Source organism: Lepidothrix coronata, unplaced genomic scaffold (assembly GCF_001604755.1).
Source record: "Lepidothrix coronata isolate B3197 unplaced genomic scaffold, Lepidothrix_coronata-1.0 Scaffold16, whole genome shotgun sequence".
NCBI lineage: Eukaryota > Metazoa > Chordata > Aves > Passeriformes > Pipridae > Lepidothrix > Lepidothrix coronata.
Genome location: NW_016690196.1, coordinates 8,150,014 through 8,163,420, shown reverse-complemented (window position 1 = coordinate 8,163,420; position 13,407 = coordinate 8,150,014). Strand labels below are relative to the sequence as shown.

At 38.6% G+C, this 13,407-nt stretch overlaps 2 protein-coding genes across 10 annotated transcripts in view; one reads left to right on the top strand and one right to left on the bottom strand.

Annotated features, from left to right (window-relative positions):
* Positions 1 to 6,901, bottom strand: part of DAAM2 (dishevelled associated activator of morphogenesis 2) — a 223,758-nt gene extending 216,857 nt beyond the window's left edge. The window contains exon 1 of the mRNA XM_017806653.1: positions 6,710 to 6,901. The gene's annotated coding sequence lies outside the window, so the exon portion shown is untranslated. The remainder of the gene's footprint in view (positions 1 to 6,709) is intronic.
* Positions 6,587 to 13,407, top strand: part of KIF6 (kinesin family member 6) — a 163,770-nt gene continuing 156,949 nt past the window's right edge. For 7 of the 9 annotated variants that reach the window (XR_001873445.1, XR_001873447.1, XR_001873446.1 and 4 more), the window contains exons 1-3: positions 6,983 to 7,093; positions 7,950 to 8,059; positions 10,909 to 10,983. Coding sequence is in view for 4 of the 9 variants with exons in the window: in XM_017806659.1 (XP_017662148.1) it covers positions 7,028 to 7,093; positions 7,950 to 8,059; positions 10,909 to 10,983 (251 nt within the window). In the remaining 5 variants the exon portion in view is untranslated. Of the gene's footprint in view, positions 6,649 to 6,982; positions 7,094 to 7,148; positions 7,236 to 7,949; positions 8,060 to 10,908; positions 10,984 to 13,407 lie in introns of those variants that run through there. The other 2 variants (XM_017806658.1, XM_017806660.1) reach the window with 2 other exon arrangements.

Genomic DNA, 13,407 nt, shown 5'->3' with positions numbered 1-13,407 from the left:
ACTCCCTGCATCATGCCTTCTATGTTCACTTAATGATAATTGTGAAACTGAGATTATAGCCCTTATCCTTATTCTTTATCCCTACTCTTTTGAACTACAAAACTTAATTTTGCTCCATGACTTTAGTCACCTTCCATCACCTTGTTGCATTTTCCTCATACCTAGCCTCAATGAATAAAAGCTTCTCTACTGTCCCCTCCCACCCAATCCCACACACAGATTCTCAAAACACTGTTGCTAATATCATCCTTTCAGTTATCACTGTTATTGCTGTAAGCAATTGCACCTCCTCCAGCAACTCTCCGGTCTTTATTACATTATTTTATTTGTCTTTAAGGCACATTCTGTAACACCTTATTCATGACCAAGTAGTAGATAGGTTTCTGTCTATGGTCAATCAATAGTATCAGCTTCATTTTACACTTCCAAATAAATCTTTCTCTGCTTTCTGTGATGCTAGTTTTCATTCCTGAAAAGAGCTCTGCAAAAATCTGTAAAATTACACACAGTCTTTCTTTAAATCCTTTTTATAGTAGTGTCTCTACAACAGCTTGATAGGAGAATTCTAATCTCTATTATTGTGCTAATATTATCCACATTATTTCTGTTTATTTCCCTCTTTCCAGCATTGCCACCTGTCCTAAACTTGTATAGCAAGAGCTGTTTGGTTCACCTCTAAGCTTACACAGTGCCCAACCAAACTTCTAATCCATGGCTTGACTTTAAGGCTTATTATAAATCAATGATGTCTAATAATTGTGTTTCATAATGTTTTGTTGAAGGTGGTGGGATTGAAATCCTCTTCAAACGAGCGTACACAAACTAGTTATACAATGACTTTATAAGGAATTACTTGCTGAGCAGAACTGAACACAAGATTCTAAATTTCTCACCAGTTTTCAGGTCAAAAAACTCAAACCCCACAGACTTGTCTACTCATGGTCACCTAGCATTTTGTCCTTAGTCAACAAGTCAACAATGGACTTTGGAAGGTTTCATGACAAAATAACAAATAAGAAAAACTAAAATGCTAAAGATAAACATGGGAAGGAGGTAGTGAAAGCTCTGGAGATAAAATTTGCAGTGCATTAGAAGTATGTTTATGTCTCCTGTTAACACTTCTTACACTGCAGTTTGCAACAAAAGATCCAATTTACCATATAGAAGATGAAAAATAACCCCCAAAACCCAAGCCAGAAAAAAAACCCCCACCTTGGAAAAAAAAAAGATTTGTTGCCTGTTGCAGACAGAGTCCTAAAAATCCCTAAATTTCTTCATGGAATTTTTGTTTACTCTAAAAGAGTCAAACAATTAAAGACAGATATTTATGCATTTACATAAGCCTTCAGGAGGATATTTTAAGATTTTCTAGCTTGACTAAGTCTACCAAGACAGACATTTTTAGGGCATATATAAATGTGTTTGGTGAGAATGTCAAAACAGTGAAATTTTCAACGTGCTTTCCAAATCTCTTACATACATGAAGATGTAGCCCTGTTCCCAAGAAACAGATTGTAACAGTAGCCTAAAAGAGAAAAACATCCCTGCCCTTCTCACAGGACTGGACTATTAAAAGCTGAACAAGGCAGTTTTGTCTAGATGAAAGCATTAACCATTTTAACACTGAACAGAAAAGCAGAAAAAAACAAAGGTTATAGGGCTTTGGGATGATACTTGAAATACCAAAAAATATTGCCTCAACTTTTTCACATTCCGTTCAAATATAGAAACCTAAGTTTCTGTATTACCACACCTTTTACAAATAAAAGTTGTACTCTTTCTGGCAGAGCTTATTTAACAAACTCAACAGATATTATACGTAAATTTAGGCCACATTTCAAACTTTAAGTTCTGGCCATTTAAGAAGTGTTTCTGGTCATGTAGAAGATACATATTTGGCACTAATGTTTTCAGGAGTTGGATGATGAGACAAACTCAGAGTTTGGCAAGAGTTTTGGCCCTTCATCCTGCCCAGTTGATCTGTGGAAAGATTTTAATGTTCTAACTTCTAATCATTATCTCAGCCAAATGGCATGATAGTTGCCAAGAATAAGTAAAGTCTATGAAAAGTAAAACTTTGGACAAAAAAGAAAGGACTTGAAAGTTTGGGCTATTACAAAACTTACAAGGCTGTTTATTTGGAAGCATATTAAGTTGCTAGGTGACACAATGGAGCTCAAGTTCTTGAACTGCCAGCCCCACTATATATTATGACCCATATTATTTTTCTAATTGGAAGAAAACTATAATGGTAAAGGCAGACAATTAGTTGTGACACTGTAACTATTACTTCAAAATGCAATGGCTGACCTTTGCAAAACATGCAATTGCCAGATCCTGTAACTCATACAGTCACCTAACTGTTTCAAGCCTATAGGGTGCTTATGTTCTGTGGTGCACTTTCTTTATTACTGGAGCTGAAGAAGGTTGACACATCTTTGAGGTTTAGCATAAATGCAAATGCTGAAAATTCTTCAAGTACAAGGTGATTTCCCAGGGAAGAGAGAAAGAAGATCTCAAACACAATAAATTTAAAGCAAACAAAAACTTTTCAGGCCTCCATCATAAGATGGAACCTCCAGACCAGTCCATTATCTGGAACAGTTAGATGTCACCTTTAGGTTCCATTTTCCAAGACTTTCTTCAAAGTTCTAAGAAATACAAATTCTGAAAACAGTTCTTTTTGTTTGGTAATAAGAAAAAGATGTCCTACAATTCCTGCATCTTTGTAATCAGCTCTTTACCACTAGTAACAATCCTCTTTTCCAAATCTTACGAAAATTTTAAGAGCCAAATTACTTCCTAAGGTAGGCCTCAAGAGAAGACTTCTGTTAATCAGTGATTCTGTAATTGCGGATTAAATTAAGTGGCCTTTTATCTTCCACAATGGCACAAATTTTCCTTTGCTTAACACTTTTAAAATCCTATACGAAAATACTCACATATCAGCTAGTCATAACTCAAGAGATACAAAAAAACTAGAGATTATCTATTTTGAAATTGGAAGTGACTTTAAAGCTACAAAATCTGACTTCTTGTATAAGACAACATAAAACTTTGTCCATTAGTTCCTAAAGCAAATTGATAATTTCTTATTGAAGTAGAATCTCTCTGAAGATGACCACTTTTTGAAACTGCTTTGAACCTCATAAAGTATTTATCAGCACTTCTTGTTCCTAAGCACAAATGAAGCTGCATTCAACCCACTGAAATAAATGCAGACAACAACTGACCTTGTTCTTAAATTGCTGGAATGATTGAACCAAGTGAGGAAAAGTTTTATCTTATCTTTCTTGACCATATCTGAGTGTATGAATTTCCCCTAAAAGGATAACATAAAATGTTGAACTTTAGATTTAAATATCTTAGGAACTGTATATGAAAATGAAAACCACGGTGATGAGATTCAGAAGAGCCACAATCAGTTTCTTACTATCTTCTGTACTGGACAAGCTGAAGTAGACACAGAACACAGAGACTAGGAAAATGAGAGTCAGTAAAAAGAGAAATTTGATTTCTTACAGATGAAAAGAAGACTTCAAGATGCACAAGAAGATAAATAATCAAGCTGTGCAAGTTCTTTGACTTAGAGATTTTTATTTTATATTTTCTGTGAAATGTGCAACTGTTGACCAATCTAATTAGGAGCAGTGTATGCCTTACAGCTTTGCAAATTATGAAGTTGACAGGTTTCCTACACCCTAAAAGGTATAACTGAGAGCATGGGTTTTTTTAATGAACTCAAGATTACATGTTGACAATGACCTTAAACAGAAAACAGACACAGATTACACCCAGGCAGGGACATACTATAATGGTTAAGGTAACAAAAATGGTTAAGATAATAAAATAAGGTGAAGTTGAGTCCCATCAGGTGGCTTGGGGGAAGAGAAAGCACTCACTTTCTCTTTGCTTTCTTGTTCATAATATGGTTCTAGAAAGATGCTTGAAAAAGACTTTTGGGAACAGAGGTTCTTGATTTATCCTTATCTCTTATCCCTGCTAAGATAAGTGGTCATGTAGTACTCTTTCATAACTTTATCATGTTTTCTCTAGCATCCAAAGGAAAGAATCAAGAGCCACGCCTTCCATTTTCTTCTGCTTTCCAATGTGCATTTATTCACCTGAAATTATTTCAATTTTTTTCTTATGTCTGTCTTAGAAGATTCTTTTACTTCCACATGAATTACTCATAGTATACTCATACACACCCACAGAGCCTCTCATATTTAGCCTTTGCTAAATAAATCAACTCCTACAGGTTTGTTGTCTTACAGCAAAATCTCCATCAGGTTAATCATTCTAGTAGCCCCTGTACTCAAAAACTTGCAGAAACAAAAAGAAATGACCATAAACACACAGGGAAAGTATGCTGAAGGTCTCACCAAGACTCTCTAAAATAGTGTGAATGCTTTCTTTCCTTTGTAGAACACATTCTTGATTCACTGAAGAACCACAGCTGTCTTTTTTTCATTGGCAGCTGTCATCTGGACTTCCACAACCAGAAAATCTTCTGATATTTCTCGCTGAATGGATTTCAGATTGTAGCAGAATATGTTGTCAGTAGTCCTCAGTCCCACATGCCTTCAGCATTTTGCAACTTGTACCACATTTAATGGTTATCCATATCTATTTTTCTAAACCTATCCATATCTATTACTCATTCATCTTTTCCTGTATATCTTTATCCTTTTCAGCACATATAACCCTCAGTCACATCATCATCAGAGTTTAATTAATACACAATCTCATCTTTGGTGCAAAGTTATTAACTAAAATATTACATATGCTCTGTCTCACGAAAGTCTACTAAAAATTTCCTTACAGTCCAAGAACATCCTTTTTCTTAACAAACTATAACAGAGCACCTTTGACTCAGTTCTCACTCCTCTTATAATTCTTCTGCTAATCTCCCATCTTGTGCAGTCAGCACATTACATACTCCACAGAAGAGGAAAACCTGGATAATTTTGATGCTCTAATTAACGATGCAGATTTTGTTTCGCAGAAGGACTAAGCCTGGAGTGCTAATTCTGATTTGGGTGCTACTGGGCTAACATGCCAGTCTTGAAGGCAACATATTGTGGAGCACAACACAGAAGCACTCCAGCATTTCTGCAAGGACTGCTGTGTAACAGAAAGAGTATTTTAGAAGACAATCGTGTCCTTTCTGTTATCTTTGTTCTTCTCTTGCTATGCAAGTGACCATTCTGCAGGTGGCCCAGAATTCCTTCTCCACTCTCAGAAATTCAGCCTATGCTTTCATTCTGGAAGCAACTTGAGCCTGAGCTGGCTCATTGGCTTCTCTGTGCAGGCCAGATTGTATTCAGACTACTCCTGTGTAAAACCAGTGTGTCTTCACTGTGCCATTGGTTCAGAGTTTACAGGTCAGACTTTGTGTTGAAGAGCGGTACCTAAACCATTTGCAGAGCAGACTTGATCCCAGAAGCAGTACAGTCTCATTCACGTACTCCATACTCCAGCTACTCAAAACCAGCAGACACAAAATGGCTTTCCTCACAATTAACTGCAGTGTTACAATGTCTGCTGCCCACTTAATTCAGAATCCAGCTAAGCTGCTAAATAACACAGTTGACTATTATATTTGCAGTTTTCAAACAATACTGTACTCTCCTGCAACTGTTTCATTACAAAACCAAAAAAACACAACACATTAACCCAGTTCCCGGGCCTTCAACTACACAGCCCAATTCTTTCAGAATTCTGGGACTGAAATTATTTACGCTTACCTCCCAAATCCTGATCTTCCAGTCTAAATTCATTGAACACTGTGATTTCTGGTTCCCTCTTGGTTGCATTTGTTTCTCTCTCATATTTCCCTCTTTTAGTCACTTCTGCCTCTAACATTACCTTCAACATCCCCATCTCTACACTGACAAGAGATAAACTTTTCTGTAGTTTCGGAGCAATGTTGAGAAGATACTGTCTATTCCATTATCCTATTCCAATGTCCTAGTTTTTTTTCATTCTTTATTTAACCACCAAGTAATATTTTCCATTTGTTTTCATTTTTACCCTTTTGACTTTTGCACTTGACTTTGGATGGTGATTAGTCCTTTTCCATTATATTCCCTGAAGGCTCACTATGTATACCTCATACGCTTTCTGAGACAGTTATTTATTCATTTGGGAGAGATAAACCTTTTCCCTACTGTTTTTCTTATTTGGAATACAAGTTCAACATACTTTTACCATATCCGAGTAGAAGAAATTTCTATCCTCCTCCGTAATCACTTCCCTGATTTTCCACTTAATTTAAATTAGTTTACTTGTAATCACTTGTAATCTGATCTCTACCACTATGTCTCACCAAAACGAACGCCAAAATACTATCATGTTGACTCTTCAGTAACCACTTCACAGAGTAATGGGGTCCTGTTGTTACTGCTCTCTGGTTTAGCTCTTGTAACAAGACGACACCCTTTATTTCCCACTAGCGGTTTTCCCCCAACCCTTTTTATACTAGAATTAAGGACTTGATGCCTTCATTGCCTGTAATCTAGGTATTTTGCTTCAATTTCCCTTTATGGTGTTTCGACCGCATAACAAGAGAGACTTCCCCTGAGCCTGACACGGATGAGCCGAGCCCGAGCAGAGCCATGCGGACACACAGGCACGGCACAACAGGTCAGGCGGGGAATTCCTGGCATGCCCACGGAGCGCTCCACACGCCACACCAACCCCGCACCTCTGGGATGGGCAGTGTGTACAGGCTCCCTCTCCTCACAGCCGTGACACTGCGGCCTCGGGGAGCACCGCTGGCGGGGAATTGCCATTAAGGGGTAGGCAGGCAGTCATCCCTCGCAGGTGGAGTCCGGCTCCTCCCTTCTCCAAGCCCCTCCAAGGCCACCCGAGGGCGTGAGGTGGCTCGGGGCCGCCTGCCATCGCTGCCGGTCGCGGAGCGTGCGGGGTTACCGCGCTGGGTCACCGTGCCGGGTTACAGTGCCGGGTCACGGGGCTCGGTCACCGTGCCGCGCCGCCGTTGCCAGGGGCTCGGCGGGCAGCGATGGTGAAGGAAACTATCCGGGTGTACGCGCGGGTGAAGCCGCTGGGCAGGCGGCAGCAGGCGGGGGTAGGCCGGGGACCTCTGCCGCTGTGCTGCCAGGGGTGGAGTGGGGCTGCTGGGGAGAGCCGGGGGCCCCCCCGGGGGCCCGCGTCCCCCCGGGAGCGGGCAGGGAGCGGGCCCCCCTCCCTGCAAGACACTCGGCCGGCTGGTGAGGGCGGAGGGGTGGGTATGGGAGTGGGGAAAGCAACAGCCCCGTCCTGCGCTCCGAAGCCTTAAGAAGTTCCTAAAGTCACGAAGTAGAGCTTAGGCTGTAACTGCTGGGGGAAGGGGCGAGGAACTTTCTTTCCAGCCTAGTTTGTTAGAGAAGGGCTCCACAGGAAAACACTTGGCACTGGTCACCGGGTTTACGCAGTTCAGCACCGTTCTGAGCATGGGAGGGGAACGTGTAGTTCCCAGGGTATAGCTGTACTTGCAAGGAATAATAAAGATAATGAAAGTGTTCCTCAGAAACCGTGCATTTAGGTCTCTTATTTGTCTTCTGGTTTTAAACCAGGTCAACTCATTTTGTCGTAGCCTTTCCTAATGTATTCTTCCAGGGTTTTTTTGGAGAGGTTTGCACTTGGGGCTGTGCTTTGTTTTTCACAACACCACGGATATTGAAGTGGTTTAGTAAGCAAGTATGTCAGGTTACACTTTTGTTTCAAGTATTGTTGTAGTGTTTACATGGTGACAGAATAATGTTGGTATATGCTGGCTTTGTTGTATAATAACCAAAGGAGGATCTGGTTAAATATTTAGTGAAATTTGTACAAATTTTTTCTTGAGGCAGTTACAGGTGCTAAACTTACATAAGTGTTATGTCTAAGGGCTATGCTGTTCTATTGGTGAAATTATGCTGTGAATTCATATCCATGCTTATTAGAGTTATTCAGTGGATGATGAGGAGGATCTTCTCTCCAGTCTGGAGATTACTGTGCCACGTGACTTAGCAGATGGGTTCGTCAATAATAAACGAGAGACCTACAAGTTCAAGTGAGTAAAAGCATTATCTTTGCTTCTTCTGCCTTTAGTGATTGCTATCTCTACGTGTAGTGATACACATGTACAGAATCAGGAAAAGTCTAATCTTAAGTTTTGGTATAGGTAGGTTTATTTTTATACAACTCCCTAACAAGAGGAGTACTTCAGCATAAGCTCTTCACCACGAGTTTGATAGCATTGGGTAAAGTTGTCTGTCCACTACAAGTCATTATACGTTTCTAAGTCTCGTCTCAAAGGTTGCATTTTCATTTATCAATTCTTCCCTTTTTACCAATTGTTCTGAATTTGTGTATGACGAGTGGATGCAGGACTGTGTGTGCTCTTGTGATCTAATTAATTGTCGTAGGCTAGCTAAAAGTTGTCTTGATGTAAAACGCTCTGTTTAGGTAACTGCGTTTCAGACATTACCAAAACAAGATATAGAAAAACAGAAGTAGTTGAAAGAAACAAAACCTTGGTTATAGAATGTAAATGTTTATTAGGAACTTAAGGTCTCTACCAACAATATCAATCAAATATTTTCATCACTTCAGCAGAAAACTTTGAGGCAACATTTTATAATTTTGGTGATAAATAAAGCTAGATATATAATAACTTCTAATGATGAGGGCAAGGCTGTCTTTTTCCAAGTAGAATATTCTTTATTTTTTTGTAATAATGAACAAGTCGATTTGTTGCTCTATGCTGTTAAAAGAGAGAGCCCTAGATAAACATCTACACTTCAGACTGATGTCATTTTACATCAGCTAAGGAAATTTGCTTGGGAAGAGAGGAGCTGCCCTCTCCAAATAGATTAATATGCAACATTAGGCTAGGTTGCAGATGGCCAAGCCTGACTTAATGAATGCTGATATTTTTTTCTGACTTTATAATTTATTAGTAAGTCTGTAGAGGTAGATTTTGAAAAACACCATGTCTTATTACCCATAAGACAATGCAAAAATAATTCTGTGGAGTAAGCATTTATTTTTCCTCCATGAAACTCATTCTTTCATGCAGTCTATTTATCCTGGTCACATCAAAGATTATTCTCTTTTGTTTTTACTCTCTTGTATGGGAACCAAACACAATCTGGGCTGATTAAGCATTAGCGGGATAGAATGTATGCATTTATGTTTTGTGTATTGCATTTGTCTGCGATACTGTACAAATTGCCTGGGTCAGCGTGGTGCCTTTCCGTATACCCGGTGTCTGCAGTGCTTTTCTACATACCCTGGGAAGTTCTATGTGAGTGTACATTTCCAAGCAGGGGGAACGACACAGCCAGACACCAGCAGTCCAGGAGGTTTCTGGAATATATGGATCACAACTTCCTAACATACCATCAAAAAGCCAATGATGGGAAAAACTCTGCTGCACCACGTATTTGCAAACATGGAAGAACTGATGAGAGATATTAAACCTGGGGGTAGCCTAGGTTGCAGTGGCCATGAGATAGTGAAATTCAGGATACTTGCTCAGGGAGCAAGGCAAAAAGTAGGATCACAACCCTGGACGTCATAAATGCAAATTTCGGCCTGTTCACAGACCTGATTGAAAGAATTCTATGAGACGCAACCTTGGAGAGAAGTCCCGGAGAACTGGCTGATTTTCAAGGATCACCTCCTCCAAGCTCAGGAACGGTCCATCCAGATGAACAGCAAATGATGCAAAGGCATTTCAGTGGTGCCCACGGACAGGACAAGAGTTAATGGACACAGATTGAAATACAGGAAATACCATAGAATCATAGAATGGTTTGAATTGGAAAGGACCTTAAATATCATCTAGTTTCAATACCCCCTGCCATGGACAGGAAGCCTTCCAGTAGGCCAGGTTGCTCAGAGCTCCATGCAACCTGGCCTTGAACACTCCCAGGTATGGAGCATCCACAACTTCTCTGGGCAACCTGTTCCAGTGCCTCAGTAAAAAATTTCTTCCTAATGTCTAATCTAAACCTACTCTAAGTTTGAAGCCATTCCCCCTTGTCCTGTCACTACATGCCCTTGTAAAAAGTTTCTCTCCATCTTCCTTATAAGCTTCCTTTCGGTACTGGAAGGCCACAATCAGGTTACCCCGAAGCCTTCTCTTCTCCAGGCTGAACAATCCCAATTCTCTTAACCTTTCTTCATAGGAGAGGTGTTCCATCCCTCTAATCATCTTGGTGGCCCTCTTCTGGACTATCTTCAAAAGGTTGATGTCCTTTCTGTGCTGGGGACCCCACTGTGAGGTGATCAAATATTGAAACAGGTTGCCCAGAAAGGCTATGGAGCCCCCATATGTGGAGATACTCAACGGACCCCTGTTCTATCTGACTCTCCTTTGAGCAGGGGGTTTGGAGCAGATGGTCCCTTCCAATCTCCAGAATTCCGATTCTGTAAGGCAACTTCAGATATTTTATATAAAAAGTGACAAAACATACTGAATTATATATCTCCTTGTGACCTATAGTAATAGTGCAACAGAGTGAAGGAAATAGCTATGAAAAAATGTGAGCCTTGCTGTACTGGTGGGATGCTGTATTTGGTTATAGTGTAATCTATTTATCCAGGATTCAGTGTGGTGCCAGTTACAAACACTGATTCTCTTGATAGATTTAAAATACGGTTCAGTTTTTTCTAAGCCACATCATTTTATCAGAGGATTTTATTGTACAGATCTTGTCAAAGCAGCTCTGTGTACAGCCTATTTATGTACAATAGCACAACAGCAAGCTGTGGTTAAGACTACAGGGAAAACATTGTACTAAGTTATGTAAGCCTAATGATGTAAACATTGACTATTACAAACACAAACAAAAATGTATGAATCAAGTAGTGTTTTAGCATTCTAAGAAATTTTTATTTGCTTAATATTTTCAGATTTCAGAAAATTTTTGATCAAGAAGCAAAACAAGATGTGATTTTTGACAGCATTGCCAAACCAGTAGCAGAATGGTACGTTTTGATCTGGCAAGTAATCAGGATGATGCTACTTTTACTTTTTTTGTATTTCTCAGAGGAGAGCTGCCAAGTCTTTGTCTCATTGTTGTGTATATTGATATTTTAATTTTCTAAATACTAACATAACTGAATCTAGGAGATATACAATCCTCTGAGAATTTTATGTATGCAAGGGTTCCATTTTTGACTCCTGAAATAGCACTGCTGCTGTTACCTCTTATGTGGTATAGCCATAGAAATCCACATCTGATTCTTTTTTTTGTCTGCCGTATAAGCTCACTTCATTGCCTTAGAAAAGTATTCCCTATATTGTTTCATGAAGAGGTAAATCTAATGAAAATCTTATCCCCCTGTTTAGTTTTCATTAAGTTAGGGATGCTCATTAATACCTGTGGAGATATTCCTAAATTTTGCCCTGTTAGTTTTGTCTTGACATGTAAGGCAGTGCTTTTGGTCCTGTTTTTGTTTTTCACCTCCATTTAATAATCAAGCACTATTCATATTTCACAGTTTGCAAAGGCAGGCATTTAAGACTGATGAAGCTCTCTGCACTCATTGTGTGGATTGAATGCTGCTCCAAGACAGGTGGATTTCCCAATATGCTATTCTCTTTGCTCCATTTATTGTCTGAATTGCTGAAGTTTGTACTGGATTTAGTGGGGGAGAAAATGCCATGCTGCAGGAAGCAGACTTTCTGCATAATGTTTGCTTATCAAACTTAGAGAATCCAAACTTGTAGGGAGTTGGGAAGTATTACTTTAGATGCCAACTTCTTTCTCATTCATTGTCTGGAGTTTGTCTAAGCTGTGATTCTGCAAGTTATTCCTCGCATTTATTGCACTGTCCTGTGTTTAGGACTGTAGGAAAACAGACATCCTCAGCTGGACACTAAGCCTTTCTCAAGTTGTTATTTGGAAGAAAAATATATCTATCTCTTTATAGTTTAATTTTATTTTTTTGCCTGTTTTCTTCTTTGAAGTCCAACATAAAGCAGAAGAGTAATTGACAGTGAAAATGAAGAGCCAGTGAATTTGAAACTTCATTAGAATAAGTTAAAATAGATTTTAAAATAATATTTGTTATAATATTTTCTCACCCAGAAAAGATTTATTTGCTTATCTGACATCATGACATGTAGCTTCAGATTAGCTCATACACTTAACTTTAAATATTTCTGGGTTCAGTGGTGACTGCAGGGAGAAAAAAGTCTTTATCTTATTTGAGTTTGTTTGGAAAGAGAAGGGTTAAAAATCTTGTTGTTACATACTATGGATTTAATTATCCTCAACAAAAGCTTGGGGTATCAAAATTAACTAGCAACAGACTGGCTAATTTTTTTCCCTTTGGAGTGTTTTGCTAGAATGTGGAAAGATTTTTCAGTCGAATAATTCATCTATACAGTGCTCTAATAAACAAGAAGTGGTATTCTTTTCCTTTATTTCCTTGGCTGATACAAGACTGTTATATATTATTTTTCTCCGTTATGTAGGCTTTAGTTTTGGGGTGTAGATATTTTTAAGTATTTAAAAGTATTTAAATACTATTAAAATCAGTGTTGTTTAGGCATACAGTTATCTCCAAATAGCCAAATCTTTATCTTTAACACTAAAACTGATTTATAAATTCATTCTTAATGAAATCAAGATTTTGTCTTAGTGTTATAATGTGCTAAAGCTTGTATTCTTGTTCATGTTTGTGTTGTTAGTGATAATACTGAAGGATAATTTTACTTGTGTTTTTGTGATAGAGTAGGTAATAACTGAAGTACGTTCATGTTTCTCATTCACCTCCTTAGTTTTTTAACGTTTTTTTAGGCAAAAATATGTATTTCAAAATATATTTATAGTCATGAGGTTCCTTGGTTAATGGAGTCCTGAACTGGGCCTAAAAGTTATTTCACTCTATAGTTAATGACTTGATTTTCCTTTCCATCATGGGACAATAAGAATTACCCTATTTCTCTGAGAGACCACAGTTTTTCATGGCAAAATGTTCTTCATTATTTGTTTCTTTCAAAGTCAACATTCTCCTGCATGAAAAAGCTGTTGAAAATACATTTCTGGTTTTGGAGTCCCTTTACTAAGGGAACAGTTTTTGTGTGTGTATTGCCAGGGAAGTAGTGGGAAAGTATCAATGAAATACTTCAGTAACATTTTAAGGCTCTTTGCCATGCATACTTACAGTCCTGAGAAAATTCAGTTACAGACTTGAATGTTCAGAAAAAAAATTCTTGGGCATTGTTTAAACTAAAACCAGCAATGCAGTGCTCAGGATTCTAAAATCTTTCTAGTTTGTTCTTGGATGGAACTTCGATACAACTTTCTTGTCTTCCCCTCACCCCCTTTTTAAATATGCTTTCTTTGATGCTGGGCCACTACTTTTCCTTCTTTAAGTCCAGTTACATTGTCATCTTGCCTG